At 39.6% G+C, this 13921-nt stretch overlaps 1 protein-coding gene across 7 annotated transcripts in view; it reads right to left on the bottom strand.

Annotated features, from left to right (window-relative positions):
- Positions 1 to 12579, bottom strand: part of CNKSR2 (connector enhancer of kinase suppressor of Ras 2) — a 315289-nt gene extending 302710 nt beyond the window's left edge. For 5 of the 7 annotated variants that reach the window (XM_002719953.5, XM_002719954.5, XM_070067189.1 and 2 more), the window contains exon 1: positions 12121 to 12579. In XM_002719953.5, the coding sequence (XP_002719999.1) occupies positions 12121 to 12184 (64 nt within the window). In that variant the 5' untranslated portion in view covers positions 12185 to 12579. The remainder of the gene's footprint in view (positions 1 to 12120) is intronic. The other 2 variants (XM_008272442.4, XM_051826999.2) reach the window with 1 other exon arrangement.
- Positions 12580 to 13921: the final 1342 nt, after the last annotated feature.

Below are 13921 nucleotides of genomic sequence, written 5' to 3'. Positions count from 1 at the left end.
CTTTGAAAACAAAATATCTTCCCAGCATCGAGTTGGTAGTAGCAATGGTCATAAACAAGACCTTTGCCTAGGTCCAGACTCATGAGAGGTGCATCAAATTCCTGGGGTTCACCTCAATAAAGAAAAGCTGTCATCAAGACTATAGTTATGTGTGGCATCTTTATTATTAGCTAGATCTCTGTTCTGAGAAGTACAAATGCCTCATGCCCTCCTTGCCCCTACCAACACACACACAACACTTAAGATCAAAAGGAATCCTCTCAAATCACATCTATCTCTGGTAGCAAGGAAAGGTGGAAATACTATGTATTTTAGAACCAGTTAGAGATAAATTTAAATGGTATATTTAAACACCTCAACGAGTATTTGGATACACAAGACAAGTCATTCAACATTTTTAAGCAAAAGCATCTAATCAAAGGTTTCCTCTCTTGTAAAATAGGAATAATTCTGAACTTTCAGAGCTAGGAAAGGCACTAGAGATAATAAGCACTTCATAAATATTATCTATTTTCAATTCTGCAACTGGAAATTGCTAACAAAATGGAACCTCTTTCTTAATTAAATAAATAAGCCAGAATTCATCATGCATTTACAATGGACCAGACATGATTTTAAGTATATCATAATAAAAAAAAAGTGGTAGGGACAGGTGTTGTGAACATTGGGTTAAACTGCCACTTTTTTTTTTAACTTTTATTTAATGAATATAAATTTCCAAAGTATAGCTTATGGAGTACAATGGTTTCTCCCCCCATACTTTCCCTCCCACCCGCAACCCTCCCCTTTCCCGCTCCCTCTCCCCTTCCATTCACATCAAGATTCATTTTCAATTCTCTTTATATACAGAAGATCAGTTTAGCATACATTAAGTAAAGATTTCAACAGTTTGCACCCACACAGAAACACAAAGTGAAAAATACTGTTTGAATACTAGTTATAGCATTGAATCACAATGTACAGCACACTAAGGACAGAGATCCCACATGAGGAGTAAGTGCACAGTGACTCCTGTTGTTGACTTAACAAATTGACACTCTTGTTTATGGCATCAGTAATCACCCTAGGCTATTGTCATGAGTTGCCAAGGCTATGGAAGCCTTTTGAGTTCACCGACTCTGATTATATTTAGACAAGGTCATAGTCAAAGTGGAAATTCTCTCCTCCCTTCAGAGAAAGGTACCTCCTTCTTTGATGACCTGTTCTTTCCACTGGGATCTCACTCGCGGAGATCTTTCATTTAGTTTTTTTTTTTTTTTTTTTGCCAGAGTGTCTTGGCTTTCCATGCCTGAAATACTCTCATGGGCTTTTCAGCCAGATCCGCGTGCCTTAAGGTAAACTGCCACTTTTGACAACAGCATCTCATACTGAAGTGTGGATTCCAGTCAGAGCTACTTCACTTCCAATCCAGTCGCAGCTAATGCACTTGGGAAGGCAGCGGAAGATGCCCCAAGTACTTGAGTCTCTGCCACCCATGTGGGAGACCAGGATAGAGCTCCTGGCTCCTGGCTCTGGGCCGGCTCAGACCTGGCCGTGTTGGACATTTGGGGGCTGAACCAACAGATGGAAGATATGAATAAGCTTTAGAAAAAATAAAACTACAGTAAAAGGTAGAACACTTTTTAGATCAGTAATTCTAGGTGATATTATCACCCACATTTTATAAAAGTGAGAAAATTTGGTCAAGTAACTGAAACTTTTCCTAAGATCATACAGCTAGCAGTGATGAAGTCAGGATATCTGATTCTGAAGTATTCTTAACCTGTATTATATCATATATGCTGCCAAATTTTAAAAAGTAGAAAGTTCAGGAATTTTGGGTGAGCATTTTGCACAGTGGTTAAATCACTACTTGGGATGCCTGCATATCATACCAAAGTGCCTGGTTTCAGTCCTAACTATTCCACTTCACTTGGGATTGTGCACCCTGGGAGCCAGCAGATGACAGCTCAAGTACTTGAGTTCCTATCATCAAAGTGGGAGACCTAGATTGAGTTCTGGGCTCCTGGCTTTGGTCTGGCGCACTCCTAGTTGTTGCTGAGACTTGGGGAGTGAACCAGCAGATGGAACATTCTATCTGTCTCTCTGCCTTTCAAACAAAAATGAAAATAATTTTTTTAATTTTCAGGAAATAAAACATTTATTTATTTGAGAGGCAGATAGAGAAAGAGCATACGCAAGTGAGAGTGAGATAGTGAAAAAGCATTCCCATCTGCTGGTTCACTTCCCAAGTACTTTCAAGAGCTGAGGCTTGGCTGGGCTGAAGCTAGAAGCTGACAATTCAATCCAGGCCTCCCATGTGATTGGCAGAGACCCAATTACTTCAGCCATCATCTGCTGGTTACCAGGCTCTTTCTTAGCCAGAAGCTGGAGTTGGGAGCCAGAGCCAGGTATGAAAACCAGGCACTCCATTGGGAAACATGGGTGTCTTAACCAGCATCTTAAGCACCAGCTAAAATGCCTACCCCAGGACATTTCTTAAAAGCATCAAATTTGAAAATAATTATGTATATACCTGAACTGTGTCCTTCACCCACTAAACTGTAAATGCAATCCAGTAGGGGGAGAAAAACCGAGGTGAAGTCAAATCCAATTCCATCATTGAACAATTTCTGTTGAGCTGCTTAACTTCCCCATACCTTACCTATAAAAAGGTGTTAATAACTATTGCTTATTGCACTTTTAAGGACTACTACTAATAATAAATGTAAAGTGCCTTACACCTTCTCAGTTTGGGTGAATGAGAGAAAGATCCAAGAAATATTATATATAATTTGCAAGAATACTCCAAAAAAGCTATATCTATATCTATATCTACATATATTTTACCCCAAGTATACAGAAATTCTAACTAAAAACACAACTCATTTCTATCTGTGATACTTTCAGTACAAAAATGACTCCTGGAAATGTACAGTACTTGAAAATACTATATTCTACAGGGTCAATTTCTTTACAATCTTGTTTGCATAATTATATTGATCATCAAACCATTCATTCACATATTATGAATATTAACAGGAGTCCAGTTAAATGATCATAAATCTCAAATCAGTCGAATCTAAATGAACATGTTTTTATCATGAATAAAAGACAAGACTGCATCTCAGGCAAAACTAGAAAATAAATAATCTAACCCCAAATAGAACCAATTTCTCTCTACATGTGGAAATTCAATATCAAATTGAAAAATCTCTGATTTGACAGACAAGAGGTAGTCTTCTGCATAAAGAAACCATATGTTGTTGATTTAATGCAACGCTGATGCCAACAGAGATTGCCACAGAACTCAACCTGGTACCAGGAGAGGGAAAGGAGGAAGAAGTACATAGCCCTGCCATACCACATTGGTTCTATTTCATATTGAACTTGGCCTCTACATAGGTTCCAGCAGGCCAGGAAGAAAATTAGCAACTGAATTACTGTCTGTAATTCAAAAGCAGTAGAACACTTTCTCTTTTATATGTATTTAATACCCTAGTGGCTTGTTTTGTAAACCAAAATATAAATTAATTACATAAATTAAAATATGAATTTTATTCCCTTGTAGGAAAAAAAAATCACAAGTCTTCAGGACTTGTGAAAATAATGTAGATAGTTGAAGAAAAAGAATAAAGTACATGAAATAAACTCCCATATACACATATAAAACAAAATTATAATAAAAACAAGCTGATGTTAAAATTAATCACTCAGCAGAATTATTTAAGGTCAGTACTTTAAATGTGATAAATAACCCATACTGTAAGTATAATTAATATCACGCTAGAAAATAGATGCTTCCATAATCTTTTTAAACAAGTTGAAAAAAGTAAAATCCAGGATCTGAACAAGTCTTTCATTGATCTATTACAGATACTACTTGAGAAAACACATTGCAAGCCTGTTTTAAATATACCAGATATATCTCAAACAAAATAAAAACAATATCAAAAAATGATCTTGGGCAACATTTTAAAAGCCTACTAGATTAATGTGGTTTCTTCTCATTTACCATTAGATCTGTAGACTATTTAACCTATCTAAAAAAGATAATTTGTAAAAACATTCATGTCAAGCTAATAAATAATAGCCATATGTGTTATACTTGACATTAGCTAATAATGTTTCCATTTCATATATTAGTGTCAGTGTGAGTTTTGGGTTATTTTAATACATCTTGGTTTTAAAAACAATTTTATGTTGTGACAAAATAGTAAATAGATGTAATAGAGTACAGCTATTATATTCTAGTAAAATTTAAAATTCAATGAATTTATGCAAATGCCATTAACCCCTTGTTTTCTGAAATCGCAAGAATGACAATGAAAAGTTCTACTAGAATTTATTACTGTTAGTTTATTTCTTGTTTGATTTCAATTTAAATTATCAAGTTTAAAAAATTCTATCATGTTGAATAGTTGTAACTCAATTAAGGGCACAATGCTATCCATTATTTTGCAGTACTAGTTAAAGCATTTAAGCCTGAAAGTGTTTTATGAAGAGTTAACAAATCAGTATGCCTAAATAAAGATCTTAAAAACTTTCCCTTGTTCTATATTTTGCATATTCTCAATAAGGAAGAAGCATGCTTTATTAGGAAAAAAAGTCTATAATTTGCCTACCGGTGATTATCTAGTTACATGTAATTCACAAAAAGTCCACATGGAGCACCTATTTTCAGTAAGTTATGTTTTACAATAACTCTGTACGTATTCTTAACAAGGAGCCTTCAAAAATTCATCAAAATTCTTATATTTAGATTTTAAAAATTAAAATTATTTTCTTCAAAATCAGAGGGGGATGGAAAATTACTATTAAGCTAAAATTACTATTAAGCTAAAATTAGCAAAAATTTTAATATTCATCTTTAAATATTTAAATTTTATTCTCATTAATAAAATTCAAATTTAACAAAAAATAAATGGTTTTCATTAAGAAAAAGTATATTTTTGCATTTTATCTTCCTAATTAAGCAAATAAAAGATATTCTGTTCTCATAGTAGAAAAATACATTTTAATTTCATATGTGGGCTTTTTTTAACTTTTTTAAGAGGACACATCTAAGACATTTCATCAATTTCACTCCACTATGTGGTCCAAATATACAGAGTTCCTTTAAAAACATCAAAATGAAGTAATTAGAAAATTCGAATGAAGGAAAATAAGTGTTTAAGAGAAGGGGTATGTCTGAATTTTTTAATTAACAAGTATTTGCTATTGACATCAGCAAATGATATTTATATATTTATAATATTTATAGCATAAGTACAGAAGTATTAATTAACTTATTAATACTTCATACAAAATGAATCTAAACTATAATTTAGGTATCTGAGTTGGTAAAAGCAAAGAATCAAGCAACCCTACTTCCACTGTATTCTGGCATACACCATACAAGCTGGCACTGAAGTATCCACTGGAGAATTTTAAGGGACTTTATGTTCATTGCCATTTATGAAAGCAGACTTACTGACAGACCAGTAATCTGTGAATAAATTTTCTTTCACTCGACAAATATTCAGGTGTCTATTTTATGGTAGATACCTTCTTAGGCATTGTTATGAAAAAACAGAAGGGTTCCTGCCCTCATCAAGTGGGGGAGTTAGACATCAATCAAATAACCATAAAATTAAACTGATGCAGGAACACAGGAGATATATGTAGTACCAGGAAAGTGTATAATTAAGAATTGGATGTGATTTGGAGAATCTGAATGATTTTTCTGGTGTGGAAGAGGGAAGGCTTGAGATCTGAAGAACTATCTGAGTAGGAATTATCTAGTTGAGGAAAACAGAACATATTAAGTGAAAAGGCCCAGAGGTGAGCAAACAGGAAGGACAGAAAGGTGGCCAGTGTCGCAGGTTCTGGGCATGAGGCTTAGCTCATAGGCAATAACCAAAACTTCATCTCATAGGCCATGTTAAGGACTTTGATCTTTATCCTAAAAACAATTAGAAGTTATTAAATTGTTTTGAGGTGATGGAGGTGCAAAATGAGAGGACAGGATCAGATGGAAATTACTCTCAATGAGTTTGTCCTTCACTGCAGGTTTATGGATCAAATAAAAATTAAGATGCTATAATTACTATGACTTTCACTGAAAAGATTTTATTTTGCCCCTTGTTATAATAGGAGAAAATGGGAAAGTAGAATACATTAATTCTACCTTTTATAAGTTCATCTATCACTTGTTCTCAAACTGTTCCACTGACACATCTGTAATTGCTCAACAGAGTGTACTCATAATGCTGGGAAGTTTGAGGAATGCAGCTTTAAACAGCCTACTGCAATCCTAAAATACCTCTGAAGCCTCTGGCCTCATCTTTAATTTTATTTTCTACATTAATAATATAATATCCATGTTTGTTTTAATATAAAATACAGTTTAAAAATGCCTAGCAAAAGTCAACCGTTTGGTTTCTTATGATCAGTTGGCTTCCAAAACCACAGTCATACACCATTTGGAGGAATGGAAGCCTATGCTATTCATGAAAACTGAATTTACTCACTGAATGTTTTCAACACAGTGATTTCGTACTGAAGATTACACGTGATATTCTATAGTCACTCAACCATGACAAAGTAATAAAAAATAAAAAGTTTTAAAGTCTGTTTTATCCTAATTACCTACCCTTCCCTCCTCCCACCCTTTTCAATTAGTACAGATGATAGAACTTTCCAGTACTCTTTACACAAGCTAATACTTCATCTTTCAAAATAAGCCTTACTTGTGAGGTACTATTTGGAAGCCACACAGAAAGAAAGTTAAAGTCATTAAGAACAAATCAAGCCCTAAGTTTGCTCTGCTGTATATGAAAACGATAATTTATCATTGCTTTAAGAACAGTATTAAGATTTAAAAGTCATTCCCATTCTACTTGAGAACGTGCTCAGTAAAATTCTAAATATTCAACATGTTAATGATGTAATTAATCTTCAAAATAACTCATTTTAACATTATTTCCAAATTATTCCAGAGAAACAGATTTGAAACAGCTGTACCAATTCAATACACATTCTTTGTGGGCTTATTTTTGGCAGCCAAAGTTTTATAATGTGGTATTTATTTAAACTCAGGACATGATGAGAGTTTTATTGTCTTTGTGAAATGCAGATTTGTTCTTGTACTTTTTTGCCACCTACTCAGGCTCCTCCCTCACTTTCTCTCTACTGCCCACCTCTCCGCTTCAGCAAGACAAACCTAGATACAATCCCTCTGGTTAATCATCCCATCTCAACCACAGGGTCTCTTGCTGTACCTCAACTTTAAGGATAGATCCCTCTAGGATGTCTTAATTAAATAAGTATATTAAATAGTTGCTAAAAACCCCACATTCCCTATAAATCTTTTTCCAACTCAATAAATTATCACCTCTTTCCACTGGTGCTTGTATACATAATGTAAATTTTTAAAAAATTTATCACATTTACTAGTTTGTACTTGTCTGTGTCTTGGCATAGATTTTTCAATACAGTTGCCATCCCTTACAGAGGCTAATTTCCCCAAAGCAGAGAATAATTTATTTAAAACAATCTATTACAGTATCCTCCATGCAGATACCTTGAGTAAGTAATACCTAAGGACCAGAAAGCACATATACTTTCTTTATAACCAGCACTAAATCATTATCATTTAATGAGAAAATGTGACACTAAATATCTGTAATGAACTGAACTTTGTACATTAAAAAAGGCAAATTTCTTGTTAATGCAAAATGACAACAATGCCTTTTCCTAAAAAACTGTCAAATCTAGGAGATGATTCTTGGTGCCTATACATCCATCTTGCAATTTAAGAAAGTCTAATCTTTCAAAAGGAAAGTGATATGACCAATTTGATCATATTTTATATAATTAGATTTTGTACAGTGTATACATTCAAGTTCCTGCCAGAAAATTATTACCAATCTATCTCTCTAGACTGTTTAACTCAAAATTTTGACATTTTCCTTTATCAAATTAAGAAAATCTTCAACTTCAGCTCTGGGTTCCAGGAGGAGAAAAAAGAATTACCACAGACAATTGTAGTTGTCAGAACTACTAAAAAGACACTATTTCATCACTACATTTTCCTATATTACAGGGTTGTCTGCAAAACATTGGTTTTGCTTTTTATACCTAAAATAATGTATTTCATTTTCTATCCTGAAGATGGCTGAGTCATCAGGGCAGAAATTAGAAGTCACCGGAATGTTTTCTGAAGAAAATGGTGTATAGTAAACAGGAAAGAGTTGAGCATTTCATTGTAAAATGGTTTGAGAAAAATATTAAAAATTTAGATGACTTTAGGAATCATAAAACTACAAAGTGAAGATACAAAAACCATAAGAGAAGATCAGCAAAGCAGGGCCTGTTAGTTGACTCTGAAAATCCTAACTTTATTTGACTCAGTAAAGGATTAAATATCACGGGAAGAATGCGATGGAGAGAGCTAGTCCTGGAAAATAAGTCTTAGTCATGTGATATTTTGAATGAGTCTCAAAGTTGGAAATGGTGTAAGAAGAAAACTGGAAATATTTGGTGTGAGGTAGTCAAGGAAAATTAATAATAGGAGCTCTACAGTGTTCAGACATTTTTGTTATTTCAGTGGGCAAAAAAATAAAGACTGGGGACTCAAACAACTGCAGATCATGATGTATTTCCAGGCTCTCCAAGTGAACAAATAGGAGCTGAGAAATAACATATTTTGGAATAGTAGGCTGAGCAAACATTATGAACAGTTATTGGCCTACTTTTCTGCCTATGGCTTTTTTCAATAACTCATTTGCTTTTATTTACTTTACAAAGGGTTTATGGTTTAACATTTTATCAAAATAACAATAGGACTGAATGCAGTTTCCAACTGAAGGATGGTTTCAAATGCTAAATGATGAATATGTGATTTCCTCTAATTTTTTATGTAAATTTTTAAAAAGCAATTAATTAGGAGGTCTATAAGATATCTCTAAATAGCCAGAAATACCATCAGGATGGTTTGGAATAGAATCACTTATTTTAGTGACTCAAAAGGAGCTCATGTTTTTAGTGGAACTAACATCAATATTGTGTCATATCAAATTTTTATTTTCAGTAGAGTATTTGGTGATTATCATATTTAACAAATAGTAGACTTGGGGGTAAACAAAAAATACAAAGTGCTTCCTTATATCTACTAAATTTTATATTTGCATTTCCCTCAAATGTACTTTAATAAAAAGTAACAGGTCAAGATGAATTATAATATATAAATGGTCCTTTAAAAATAATCTTGAATATACACAAACAAAGCTTAATAATCTCGTCAGTCCATTTCCCCCTCTGGTGACTTTCTATACCAATTGTCTAGAATCATGAATATATGGCCATGTGTATTTTTATATGCTTGATGGTTCCTTTTCTGTTTAGCGAAGAGAAAAATACCCAGAACATAAAACACATACCATATTGAACAGTTATAAATATTTATGATTGTGACCAAATAAAAGCATATCCTATATGCTTTAAATGCTAATGACAATGAAATCATTGTATTAGGACCATGTTCCAAAAAACTCCTACAATGTTGCAGTTTTTCAAGAGTCTTGTTAATTCTTTGGTACTTGATTTATAACACTGCACATTATACAACACTAAATGATGTTTGAATATCCCAAAGCTAGTTTAAATTAGTACTTGACTTTTAGACATTATTGCATCTGAGGAAAGGGTAAAAAAGTCTTATTTTTTAAAACATCTTCTGTTAAAGTTCATCTGGGGAAAAGGGTAGGGAGGGAAAAATTAATTAAAGCAACAGTGTGAGTTACAAATTAGGAGATCTTCCTTTCACCCAACAATTATTTTTTAAAATCTCATTTTCTGATAATCAAATTCATAAGAATGTGATGGAAATTTCAGTAGTAAGCAGTTGGAAACTTGAAATATACAGGTAATTACATCAGTCATTCTCTTCTAGTTGTATGTATACATAGATACACAAATTCTATTCAGCTACTTAGCCGATCTTTTCAAATAGGTCTAAAATGCGTCACCAACAGGTATGAAAAAAAGTTACTCGGTATTTTAACAATCATTTAATATCACAGTTAACAATGTTAATCTAACTAAAGGAGCTGCATTTTAGGCTGGAGAGATTTTTAAAAGACGGGTGTACTGTAGAAATAATAATGTGTCAGGATATGTGCCTTGTATGTTCTGGCTTTAGTGGACCAAACGGTGGAGAGGGGAAATTGCAAGAATGTAACTGGGAAGGTGGGAGGTGAAGAAGATGGAGTATGCAGCATTCACCACAAGCATCATGGGAATTGGTGAGAGGTAGTATATGAAATTAATCCCACTCCTGTAGATCCCAGACAGCTTTTGAGTGTTTCAGCAAAAGCCTGAAACTAAAATAATCTTCAGATAAATTCAAATAACGGGTTTAAATTAAGTATTCTTGCTTCCTGCCTTTTCTCTGGCTCTTTTTTCCATGACTGAGAAACAGAAGACAGATGTTTGTCCACATCCAAGAAGTGTGAGAGTGTGTGTGTGTGTGTGTGTGTGTTGGGGGGGTGGGAACTGGTGGGAATCTAGGAAAGGAATTTCAATAGCAAACGTGGAAAGAGAAAAAGCAGCAAAACAGATGAGCCACTGCAGGACTTTGTCTTAGTCATCTTTATAACCCTCATGGCACCTTAGTACAATGCATCACACACAGGGGGGCAATCAATAAATAATGAATTAGGTTTAATTCAATTCATTCACATTTGTATTGCGCCTTGCAGTTACAAAGCACTTTCCACATTTTTTGGGAAAAAAAAAAACAATAAATAAAGAATACAGAAATAAAAGGAAAGCAAAAGACAAGGAAAACCCACAAGAATAAGCAAAAGACAGAAAACGTTGGGGAAAAGGCAATAAATTACTGAGTTTCTCCCCGTCATTCTGAATCCTTTTCAATCATCCCACCTTTTGTTCCAAAGTACCTAGAGCTTAGAAAGTCTGACTGCTCAGCAAGCCCTAAGAAGGGAGCTTCCTCATCTTTGGGACAGGCATTTTCAGAGACAATAAGCCTTCTGTCTTTGATCTGCTTAGAGTTTGTGCTCAGCTATCATCTCCAGCCAAGCTCTAACATCTTACCAAGTGTGATCAGGGATCTTTTATTCTACCCTATCCATCTCCTCCTCAGCATCTCCAAATCTAAGGGAAGAGTTGGACCCGGGATGGAACGGGGAAGGGGTGGGGGAGGGGATCCTCTACAAACCCCTTAACTCAAACAACAGAGGGAGGTAGTGAGGCAGGAAAGCCTAGGGTCTTGAAGCCCACATCTGAGATTGGGAGGCTAAGTGTCTGTAACTGTGGTTATTAGAAATTGCCAGGGGCAAAAAGAGGGGAGCCTCCAAGATGGAAGAAATGAGAGGGTACCTGAATGCGCATCACTCTACACCTGGCGTCCAGTACCTAATAACAAGCGAGAGGACCGGTGCTTTAACCAGCCTGAACAGGAAAAGGCATAGGACGAGCGGGGCTGCGCCTGAGGGAGCCCACGGACACCAGCGTGCACGCTGTCCTGGGGGAAATATGTTTCTTCATCCCAAAGTAGCATATCTCCTTAAGCATCGTCAGCCCAGTCTGTGGTGAGAGGGGGAGATCTCAGGCTCCACGGAGGGGCGGCAGCGTCCTGACCCCATCATGCGGACTTAAAAGTTGCCAGTAGAGTTGGCGCCAGAGAAGGCACCTGGCAGGGGTGGCCGCCGAGGAGGCGTCAGGTTTCCCAGTAACAAAGGGGCTAGGGAATGGGGGCGCCTAGGGGAGCAGATCCCGGGGTGGGGGGGCTCCTCCTCGAACTAGGAGACAAGGGTCGCCACGTCCTCCCGGCCTGGAGGCGATCAGGGGAGCAAGCATTAGGAAGATGCTCCGGGATTCCGTTACTCTGCTTCCTGCCTCGGAACCGGGTGGCGCCGGCAGCTCGGTCGCTTTCCGCGCCCCTCTGGCTGAAGACAAAAGGAGATCGGGGACCCCGGGCCCCTGCTAGCTCCAGGAGACCCCTACCGCCCCATGGTTAACCACGATCAGCCGGTGGGAGCCCCGATGGCGAGCTCTGCCGCAACGGGCGCCCCTCCCTCCGACGCGCCGGGACCCTGAGCCCCAGTGCCGCGTCGCCATCCCCACAGCGGGCATTACCTTTCATCCAGTCCACTACTTGACTCGGAGACCATTTGCTCACCGGTTCCATTATGAGAGCCATGGGCACTGGGTCGGTTCCGTGCGGGGCGCGGAGCTCAAACACAAAACGAAGTCAGCAGCCCAAGCCACCCTCAGGTGGGGTCCCTTGCTGGCCGCAGCCTCACTGGGCGGGCTGCGCGGAGAAAGCCGCTTTTGTGTGTCGAGTCTCGCGGCTGCACTGTTAGCCAAAGGCGGGCAGCAGTGCTGGGAGACGCGACCAGGAGAGCAACGCGCCTGGGTGGCGGCTCCGCACTGGGTCTGCTCTGCCCCCGCTGAGAACGCGGCTGCTGCTGCCTCCTTAGCTCCGCTCGGGTCTTCGTCCCAGCGGAGCTTCAGTTCTAGGCTGGAGCTGCCGAGGGTCGTGGCACTGAAGCAGCACCAGCCGCCGCCGCCGCCGCCGCCGCCGCCGCCGCCGCCGCCGCCGCCGCCGCCGCCGCCGCAAGCCCTCAGCTAACTTGCCCGTTCGCCTCGCGCGCGGGAGTGAAGCCCCCGGCACGACCAACTGCCCGGCGGAAATGACGAGGGGCCTCCTGCCACCCAAAATATCTCTCTGCAGCTCTCGGGTGTGAGGCGCGCGCGCCACGAGCCCCCCGCCCGCTCGCTCACTCGCTCGCTCGCTCGCTGCCGCGCGGTCCCGCCCCCGAGACCGGCGGTCGGCGCGCGAGGCGCGTGCGCGTGTCTGCACGAGGCCGGAGCCCAGGGTCTGTCTGGCAGGCAGGCAGGTGCGGGCGGCTCACGGCCTCGCGTTCCCGCCCTAGGGGCCGCCCGGGGACAGAGGCGCGAGAGGAGCGCGTGCGCGGCGGCGGCTCGAGCCCAAGCCCCACCCCAAGCCAGGCCTGGAGCCTGGGGTCAGTCAGTTAGGTGAGAGCAGCTGGAGCTCGTCTCGAAGGGGCCTCCGAGGGGGCCACGGCGGCGGCAGCAGCGGCGGCGAGGCGAGCTGCCCACCAGTTGAACACTGGCGGTTGAGGCTGTCGAGGAGGTACCTGCGGCCCCACCGCCGAGGGGAGGGACACACCGCTGCGCACCGGGCTTGCAGCAGGAGCCCGGGCTTTCCTCACTCTCGCCCTCCCCGCTGCCGAGTGGGCTCATGAGGTGATTCCCGAGCCCCGCGCACGCCTGCGAAGTCGGAGGCGTGCACTGCTGAGGAAGGGAATGGGGCTCCGCCACCCTGAAACGCAGCGATGACGAGGCAGGAGGGCCAGTGCTGTCGGACCTCCCTGGGTGATGAGCGGGGGGTGGGGGCGGGGGGGCTGGGAGATCAGACGTTGAGGCTGTCACCTGCAGGCTGCTTGTCCGGGTGATCCTGAGCCAAGTTGTGTCCCACGAACCTTTTCAAAGGGCGTGTTTCGGGACTTCCGCCAGTTCCTCCAACACTGAGAGCGCCCACTACCTATTTTAGAAGATGTCATTTTGCGTTCAGATGTTCTTACATAAGAACCAAAGGGTAACAGTGGGGGTTAAAATGAGTGACAAATTGCAAAAAGACATGATTCTTCAAAACTCATTTTCTTCAAGAATTTTACACAGGCTACTGCATATACCATTTATTAAAATACGATTTGGCTACTGATGCTTCATTTTCAACAACAAATAATCCTGGAGAGTATAGCTAGAAACTCTACCACCATTATAGATGTTTCTCTCTATCACTCAATGCCAGTGGGTAAAACAGAAACGCTATTTCTATACTCATTTCAGTAACAGATTTTCCCAGTTCCTGCAGTAAACCATTTTTTTATAGTTCGATTTTAAGAGATGC

This window comes from Oryctolagus cuniculus, chromosome X (assembly GCF_964237555.1).
Source record: "Oryctolagus cuniculus chromosome X, mOryCun1.1, whole genome shotgun sequence".
Lineage (NCBI taxonomy): Eukaryota > Metazoa > Chordata > Mammalia > Lagomorpha > Leporidae > Oryctolagus > Oryctolagus cuniculus.
The sequence above is the reverse complement of the archived record's forward strand: the minus strand, read 5'-3'. Positions and strand labels throughout refer to the sequence as shown.